The following is a 10,000-nucleotide window of genomic DNA, read 5'->3' on the forward strand; positions in this document are numbered from 1 at the left end:
AGCGCCAAACACCTAATATAGTTAAACCTACCTATGCTTTAAGTATGGCATCTTCTTAATATAATTCCAATTTATGAGAACCGCATTTTGGAAACGATTCGCCGTCCTAAAGTTCCTAGAGTCACAGTACGGTTTCATTAGAAGAGAAATAATAATAATAATAATAATAATAATAATAATAATAATAATAATAATAATAATAATAATAAAAACGGATAAACAAACATGCAAGAACGGAGAAATGGCGATGGAGACACAAACATTTAAATCTCTCAGAAACGCATTTTGCAAACGATTCGTGCGGTTTCCTTTTAAAAACAACAATAATCATAAAACTTACAAAACAATCACGCGAGAACGAAGCAACGGCGAAGGAGACACAAACACGGAGAACGTTAAAAAAAAAAAAAAAAAACAATAACAACCATCATAAAACCTTACATACGAACGCGCAAGAACGACCCAAACACGAAGAACTTGAGAGAGAGTTCGCTGCGTCAGGGCTTTCACCCCGAGCTTTCCCTTGGCGTAGGTCCAAGTGGATCAAGCAGCCAGGTCCGGCACCAGAGGGCAGGGGCGTAGGTCCTCGGGAGCGTATGCATGTTCCTAGTGTACGCGGAAGCCATGGCCGAACGGGTACATACGAACGCGGGCATACGCATTCGTGGGTATGCTGATAAACGCACAGACACGAGGATACACGTAGGAAAAAATACATACGCACACAAACGGAGAATCACATATACACATGCACGAATAAACACATACACACAAATGAAAAAACACATACATACAAACGAAAAAACAAACGCACATACGAATATACACATACACGGAAACGAAAAAGCACACACCCAAACGAAGAACACACATACACATACGAAAAAAAACACACACACACGCAGAAACGCACACAAACGAAAAAAAAAAACACACACAGGCGCAGAAAGACAAACACGCAGAAACACTCACACGCGCGCGCGCTTCAAAATACGCATCGGAGGTTGTTGACACGTGACACAGCGTGCTTGTTACCCCTTCCTTCCCATCAAGCCCGAGGTTCTCCTTTAGGGAAAATTTGGAGTTGAAAGCTAGGCGACCGGAGGAAAGGGGAGGGGGGAGGGGGGAGGGAGGGAGTGTTGTACAGTAGGTTAGCCCCCCCCCCTTCTTGTCAATCCATCAAGCGTGTCTATTATCGCTGTCAAACGCTTGTCTTGGCGCTGTCTTCATTTCATGGTGGGTTTCATAAGTAGGTCAGGGGGTCACTGAGACAGGGCAGTGGGTAGTCCACATTAATATGTTATACAGTTAGGATTTGTACATGTATATGCATATGAGATTTCCATTATATCAAAATTGCGTGCGGATGAACCCACAGCTCAAATGCGTCGCTTCATTAAAATGCGAAATATGACCAATACCAACCACTGATTTTAGTAGTTCGCGCAAGCTGTGAAAATTACACGGCACTAATTGGCGTGATGGCGCCCCTAATATCATATTCTGGTTCGTCAGCTGTTTCCCCGGCCGGAGCACAACCGCGGCGTAAACCTTCCCCGTCAGCGTACCAGCCCATTTGCGGTTCGAACGACGTGAATGAACAAGACCGCGATTCACTCATGTCTCCTCCCGTGGTCGAGATAAACAACAGTCAGTCCAGGAGCATATCACGAAATTCAGATCTCCTCCCGTGGTCGAGATAAACAACAGTCAGTCCAGGAGCATATCACGAAATTCAGATTGTTTGATAAAAATACGATCCGACACCACAAAGCACTGCCGATTCAAAAGGTGAAACCCCGTTCAGAGATCGCGCAGGAAGAGAAAGTCCTCAAGCCGGAGAAAAGCCGTTGGTGAGAGGCAGTGAAAGTAAGGGTCTCACCTTGTAAGGCGGAGGCAGGTACCAAGACCCTTACATACCAAGGTCAAGTTTCGCTCGGGACCATTGTCAAGCCGCTTTCCCGATCCATTCAAAAACGAAATAAACCTAAAAAGAAAAAAGTATGACGTGCTCGATTTTTTCCCTTTGCTTCTCCCATAACGCTTGTTTGTCATAGTCTAAGAGCGCCTAACCTTATTACCACACCGACTCGTCAAGTAGTTAAGCCGCGCGGAAACTCACAAGGCAATGACAGCCACCGGGATGAGAAAAAAGGATTTCCAAATACGCAATTACAGCCGCCGGACCACGACCGAACCGGATGGCTTGCTATGGGGATTGCAACACGGACGAACATCAGTAGAAAGTGAAGTGAAGGGATCAGCTGCCTAACCGACCGACCGCCGCACGAGTGGCTGATCATTGTGATGTGGCTTCCTCTTGCTGTAATGATCCGAACGTCAGTCTTTTACTTTCTATTTCTCCCCCCCCCCCCCTCCCTCGTCCGCTCTCTATTTCTCTCTCTCTCACAAGTTTCACTCGACTTTGATTATATATATATATATATATATATATATATATATATATATATATATATATATATATATATATCGCTCTGTACCTCGCTTTTTCTTCCTTTTTTTGTATTATATAAATTTCTCTTTGCCACACTGAATTTGTTGTTTTTCCGAGAGAGAAACGTTAATTAACGTCACACTTTTAGACAAAAAGTCTTAAAATCTCGTTCATCAAACCTCCACTTGTACTTGTTTTTGCATGCTTTATTTTTTGGACGTTTATCATTTAAAGAGACTGGCGAGAGTTGCTCGTAAATTGCGGTGCGTTCCAGTAACGACATTGTTACTGGAACATCAGCTTTCACCCCGGATGTTCGAGAAGTTTCACTCGACTTAGATTTACTCTTCGAAGATCAGTCTAGCTCCTGCCTGTCCCTCTAGACTTAGGAAGAAGGTCGTATTTTTTATATGATAATATCGATGAAAATCAAAATTAGATCAGATCAGAGAACATTTAATCGATAGGATTCTTGCAGTCTTTAATGCTATGGTCACACGGCATCAACATTCCTAACGAGGGACGGACAGTCACAGCCGTCTTCCAGTCCCTTTGTCTCCCATGATGGCGTCACCACAGCATGATTAGTCGAAAGTTCGGCGAAGGATGTCGCGAGAGGGAGGGAGGAGGGAGGGGGGAGGTAATCATCATCTGCCACTTTCACTTCCTTTACATTCCGTCACGGAGGGTTCGTGTTAGGGCTAAGGGCGAAGGGGATGAATGACAGTGTTTAGGGGTTGGGTTTAAGGGCGGGCCTTCGGGTAACCATAAAGCTCAGGGTTTCCTCCGCGGCCTTGTCCAGGTCACTTTGTCGCTACGTAACAACATGAGCCGCGAGAAGCCTCTTTGGCTGCGCGCGCTTTCTCTTCCCGAGCGCTCGACATGTGGTGCCGGGCACGACTTAGGAAGTTTATGATAGTCATGATAATAATGATCTTCATTATCTAAGAACATTCTGATTCACATACTTGCATTAATATAACTTGGGATTGTAAACACTTTGTCTTTGTGTCGCATATCTCGGCTAAAGGTTTTGTTGGGGTTTAGAACTTTACTCTCACTCAACAGCCATTCACTTAGCAATGAAAGGAAATGAGAATTTAAAAGAAATGCGTCAACAATGTAGTCCTGACACATGACTAACGCCCCTCTCTCTCCCCCAGATGATCCGGACAGCTGTGTTGGGCGTGATTGTGGCTCTGGCGTGCTCTGCCGTGGCTCTTCCCGATTATGGCGCCTCCCCTGGCTACATCAAGGTGGAGCTGTCCTCCTCGTACGGCCCCCCACCCAAGGAGGAGGCGTGCTACCCCAAGTACGTGACGAAGACGATGACCAAGGACGTGCAGGGAACCCAGGCCCACTACGCCACCGTGACCAAGGAGGTCCCCACCACCAACTACGCCTACATCACCGAGACCCTGGTGGCGCCCAAGACCATCATCCAGTACTCGACGATGACGGCGTACGCTGAGCCTGCCATCCTCACCGAGACCAAGATCCTGTACGACACCAAGATGGTCACCGTCCCCGTCTACATGACCGAGTCCGCCTACGGCTACAACACCGCCAAGCAGTACTTCACGGAGACCACCGCCGTGTACGTGACCAACACCGAGACCCAGAGCTACCCCATGACCAACTTCGTCACCAACACCGGCTATGAGACCAAGGCCTACTACGTCACCCAGACCAAGGTCCAGCAACAGTACGTCACCATGACTGTCAAGAACCCCTACTACGTCACCCAGTACGAGACTCAGGTCAAGCAGGAGTACGTCTACAACACCGTCACCCAGTCCGTCAACGAGTACGTCACCATGACCGTGTACCAGACCGTGCCCGAGTACCACACCGTCACCAAGTGCTCCTCCACCATGATGTACGGATACGGTTACTAGACCCGGCGCCCCCGAGCCGCCCTCACGCCCCCAGCCCCGGACATCTGCTGTACGCCCGCCGCCCGCCTCACTGCGGCCCGCCACCGCGAGGTTCTGCTGGCAGCAACCTCGCGGGCGGCACTAACATCGCCCAGCGCGGCCCCGCAGTGAGCGCTCGTGTGGCCCGGACCGCCCATCCGGGCCGCACACGGACCAGAACATCGGTCCTTTGTAAATATCTATTTTTTTTTTGCCCATTTTGATATCACTTGTGTAAATATATTATAAGAAAAAAAAACTGTTCTATGCATTATACCCTTAAACTTTACGATATAAATAATGGAAGAGCTGAAATAAAACAGCTTCAAGGAAATTAATTGAAAGAACAATAATTCAGATGAAAGGTATTTGGTCAGATTTACTCTGGTATATGACCTCCCCTTCTGTTAAATGAGGATATACGGAAGGAATTCAAAATAGGCACAAAGACGTAAATATATCTTTACAATAATAACAACAAAAATAAAAATGGCAAGTAGTCAACATTAGTCATAATATCAACAATAAAAATAACAAAAACATACCATAACGGTTAAGATAATGACAATGATAATCATAATAACAAAATACTAATTCTTATTATCACTGTCATTACTGCTACTATCATCATCACCACCACCATCATCAACATCGTTAATATCATTTCCATTAATACTATTACTACTGTTATTGTTATCACTACGTAGAAAGTTTTCTCGGTTCAGATAACAACAATAATATCAAAATAATATTAACAACAATAATATAAAAAACGCGCGATTGCTATAACTTTCATAATAAATACATAACGATAACACTAATAATACTAACGACATGATAATGATGGTGATGATAATAAGTGATAATTGACAAGATTAAGAATATACAAACTGATGAAAGTGAAGCAATAAGGAAACTATATTTGCCATTAGAGAGAAACAGTAAAGATAAATAAATAAATAAATCTGTCCGAAAGTTTTCGAAAGAATATAGAATGTAATAGAATTAAAGATACACGTAATACTGTTACTGAGAACGAGATCATTACTAGTAACAATTCGTAATTAAATTAATAAAAACAATATTATTATTCATAAAGACGACAACGACCATGATGATGATGATAATGATAATGATGATGATGATAGTAATAATAACAATAATAATGATAATAATAATAATAATTATTATTATTATTATTAATATAATAATAATAATAACAATAATAATAACAATAATAATAATAATACCATTAATAATAATAGTAATAGTAATAATAATCATCATCATCCTAATGACAATAATGATAATGATGATAATAATGATATAACATAATAATCGAATGATGTTGATGATAATGATAGTGATGATAATAATTATGAGGATGAGGATAATGATGACAATGATGATTATGATGACAACAATGGTGATGATGATAACGATGACAATAAACTGATGATGATGATGATGATGATGATGATGAGGAGGAGGAGGAGGAGGAATAGGAAGAGGAGGATAATGATAATGATAATGATAAAAATACTAATAACAGTACAAAATATAATGATAATTATAATAATCATTGGTAATTGGTAATCATTATTATACTAATGTAATTAATAATCATAAAAATAATAGTATGAATAATAATGATAATGATGATGATGATAATAATAATAATAATAATAATAATAATAATAATAATAATAATAATAATAATAATAATAATAATAATAATAATAACAATAATAATAATAAAAATTATGATACTGATAACAATTATGTTAACAATAACGATAAAGATAACAATAACTATAACAATAATAACAATAATGAAAGCAATGATAGTAATGATAATGATGGTGATGATGATGATGATGATGATGATGATGATGATGATGATGAGGAGGAGGAGGAGGAGGAGGAGGAGGAATAGGAAGTGGAGGATAATGATAATGATAATGATAAAAATACTAATAACAGTACAAAATATAATGATAATTATAATAATCATTGGTAATTGGTAATCATTATTATAATGTAATTAATAATCTTAAAAATAATAGTATGAATAATAATGATAATGATGATGATAATAATAATAATAATAATAATAATAATAATAATAATAATAATAATGATAACAATAATAATAATAAAAATTATGATACTGATAACAATTATGTTAACAATAATGATAAAGATAACAATAACTATAACAATAATAACAATAATGAAAGCAATGATAGTAATGATAATGATGGTGATGATGATGATGATGATGATGATGATGATGATGATGATGATGATGATGATGAAGAGGAGGAGGAGGAGGAGGAGGAGGACGACGACGATGACGATGACAATGACGACGACAACAATAATAATAATATCAATAACAATAACACAACAATAATATAATATAACTAATAATAGCATCAATAATAATAACTAATCCTTCAAAGAGCACATCCTTCCACTAAGGCAATAGGGTCACTGATGCAATAAAAATATCCACACAGGATTACGTTAAAATCCCCTTTCTGAAGTAAACTGGTGACATCCCAGTTTCTATTTATAGAGTGCAGTGATGGCATCAAAATAGAATTTGTATTCCCTATCTCACAATGCTATTGAATCTTTGTTAAAAATTCCTACATCAAGGTCATAATCCAGATCAACACCTATATATAATTGCATTTATGTTAGGCCAAGAGACAATTCCGGGGAAAATTTCATAAAATTTTGTTCATAACCTTTTTGATCCGGCACAAGATCTGGATCATCACCAAAATTTAATGGCATCCAAGTTGGGATAAGATATATCTCTGGTGTGCCTTAGATGGTTATCCTGCTACCCAACTAACCACAAAAAAACAAACAGAAATTTCTAGATCTGAATATGATCTGGACCACCACCAAAATTTAATGTTGTGCAAAGACACCTCTGGTAAAATTTTCACAAAAATCTGTTCATAACTTTTTGAGTTATCATGCTAACCAACTAACAAACAAATAAACTGACTAACAAATCGTATGAACACTACCAACAACATAATCTTCTTGGCAGAGGTAATAATGATATTATTGTCATAATTATTATCACCATTAAAGTTTATTATCATTGTTATTATTATCATCTTTATCATTATTATTATCATCATAAATATTATTATCATCATCATCTTTATTATTATTACAGTCATTATTATTGTTATCATTATCATAATCATTAGTATATATCATTATTATCATAATCATTAGTATACATCACCATGATCATGTTTAAGTACATGTACTGCATATTAATCCACACAAAATGTATTCCAATTATTTCTACAACTGCAGTTTCTCATGACAATGTAGCATAATACTCCTGTAACAGAGGAACTGTTGTGCCTGACTTTTCCTTAAAAACATCAAATTAGACCATCTATTATGCACTGTTGTAACATGTTAATGGATGAAGATATAAAACACGGGCAAACAGAAATTAAATTTTATTAACAGATATATACATATTCAAAGATACATATCTTAGCAAGGAAAGTTGAGTAAACATTGCTAGAATATTGTATTCAATATTTTGCTGGCAGATTTCATCGCTTTAGACCTGTTATCAATTTTGGAAGTAATTCCGTATATCAATCATTGCACTGCTCCTGATCACCTTCGACTTGTTCAGATCTTCTTTAGAATTCTCTCTCTCTCTCTCTTAAACTTCCTTGCTGTATCAGATGTCTCTATTTCTTCAACTTTTCTGTGATTTATATCCTTTTCAAATAATTTGAACATTTACATCACTGGAGTATAATCAAATATCATATTAATAGGAGATAGTAGAACTACAATACCTATATCTAACACATAGGCAATCCCTTTCTCTAATAAAAAAATAAATAAATATCACAAGGGATAAAACAGCTGACAAAAAATAAACCTAACCAGTCTACTGAATTTGAATAAACAACAAACTTTCTCCCTTTTAATAATGAAATAAAAAATTACCTGGATGAGTTAAAAATAAAAATAGTTTTAAGCATACACCGTGACTAGCAAGAACCATGTATGATAAGCTACTGTAAGTACTCAGTTCTTACAATCCATGCATTTTCAAAGTTTTAATATAAATTATAATATATGGAATAAAGTTTTCCTATGTGAGTGTTTGTTCACAGTAAAAAAAAATATATGATTAAAATTATAGAATAACATTAATAAGAAAAGTAAAACTAACAACAGTAATACTAAAAATAAAAATATAAACAACAAAAAATAATCAAACCAATTTCATGAAGCTTTATAAACAAGTCTACACAAAGTAAAGTATTAATGCATTAATACATAATGATATTATAACCAGAAATTACTAAAGTGTTCAGATATACTTCTTTCTTCAACTTTTTAAACATGCTACCTATTATGAAGAATAACAATGCAAAGAAAATTCCAGTATAAACAAAATAGTTATAAACTCCAACAGCAGCTTTTCTGACACTGTCACCATGACTTTCAAATACCTTAATAATAATTATCATCGTTGCCATAATAATAATGCATAACATTTACAAACACTATCATTTTAATCTAAGCCTTAATCCACAAGTCAGCCATAAGGCTAGCAAGGTTCAGAATCATGCTTGCGAATTACTTCCGTCTTCCTCCTCCCATGGCCAGAATTTGGACCATTCGCACAAAGATGTTAACCACATCCAGCACAATGTGGTGGGACATGTTGATGGGGTCATAAGGCATGACCCCCCACATGTTGGGGTGGGTCTCAGCTTTCCGGATGACCTGGAAGTAATCATCTGGTTATCTGAGATATATATGTTGCAGTAAAAATATTCAGTATCACCTTAACAAATAATGCTTCTGTGCTACTTAAGGGGACTATCACAAGGGAAAGGGAAAAGCAAGAGTTCATTATACCATATCATTTGCAGCTTGAGGGTAAAGGGCAGGTTTAGTTGAGTAATTGCATCTTTAGGGGTCAATATCAACAGCATTCTATGATTTCTCTGCATATCACACCCTCAATGTTAGTAGAACATGATTTATATCATCGAGATGTTACAAAATGTGTCATGAGAACACTATGTCCATAATATGGAATTAAATATGCATGTACAAACTATGTCTTTCATGGATGAAGATAATGTTTCTGTCCCACTTACCTTCTGTGTATCATACAAGAGGAAGGCTGAGAAGAGCAACAGGCCACCATAAAGGGAGATGGAATAGAGAGAGAGACCGAGGGCTGAGGTTGGGGGCAAGAAAGCGGAGCCGATGGAAGCTACAAAGACGCCACCTAGACCAATACCCAGTGGTCCTGCCCAGTTGAGGAACTTGTCACTTGGAGCACAGACAGCCACAGTGCTCAAACCTCCTACAATACCTGTAAAATGATTTAAAGTAGTGTCAACACAGAAAACTTTTCTTTAAATATTACTTACTTGAACAGCCATAAGGGGACCTTCCCTAAACATGGGAGGGGTAGTTGTGGGGGGGGGGGGGAGGCTGGGCTGGAGTGGCCAAAAATGAGTTATACCCTGTTTCAGATTCATAAATGAGTGTAGAATTACCCACACAAATATGTGGAATTCATGATGAACAAATTGCAACAGGA

General features: G+C 37.9%; 2 protein-coding genes and 1 long non-coding RNA gene across 3 annotated transcripts in view; 1 reads left to right on the plus strand and 2 right to left on the minus strand.

Annotated features, from left to right (window-relative positions):
• LOC138865438 (uncharacterized) overlaps nucleotides 1-777 on the minus strand; it is a 69,590-nt gene extending 68,813 nt beyond the window's left edge. The window contains exon 1 of the long non-coding RNA XR_011399382.1: nucleotides 388-777. This is a non-coding gene — a long non-coding RNA (uncharacterized lncRNA). The remainder of the gene's footprint in view (nucleotides 1-387) is intronic.
• Nucleotides 1-4,628, plus strand: part of LOC113822004 (uncharacterized) — a 5,428-nt gene extending 800 nt beyond the window's left edge. Inside the window, exon 2 of the mRNA XM_027374514.2 lies at nucleotides 3,619-4,628. Within this exon, the coding sequence (XP_027230315.1) occupies nucleotides 3,619-4,353 (735 nt within the window). The 3' untranslated portion in view covers nucleotides 4,354-4,628. The remainder of the gene's footprint in view (nucleotides 1-3,618) is intronic.
• Nucleotides 4,629-7,856: 3,228 nt separating this feature from the next.
• LOC113822005 (growth hormone-inducible transmembrane protein) overlaps nucleotides 7,857-10,000 on the minus strand; it is a 12,302-nt gene continuing 10,158 nt past the window's right edge. Inside the window, exons 6-7 of the mRNA XM_027374515.2 lie at nucleotides 9,549-9,769; nucleotides 7,857-9,168 (exon numbers count right to left, since the gene is read on the minus strand). Of these exons, the coding sequence (XP_027230316.2) occupies nucleotides 9,019-9,168; nucleotides 9,549-9,769 (371 nt within the window). The 3' untranslated portion in view covers nucleotides 7,857-9,018. The remainder of the gene's footprint in view (nucleotides 9,169-9,548; nucleotides 9,770-10,000) is intronic.

Source organism: Penaeus vannamei, chromosome 21 (genome assembly GCF_042767895.1).
Source record: "Penaeus vannamei isolate JL-2024 chromosome 21, ASM4276789v1, whole genome shotgun sequence".
Classification (NCBI taxonomy): domain Eukaryota; kingdom Metazoa; phylum Arthropoda; class Malacostraca; order Decapoda; family Penaeidae; genus Penaeus; species Penaeus vannamei.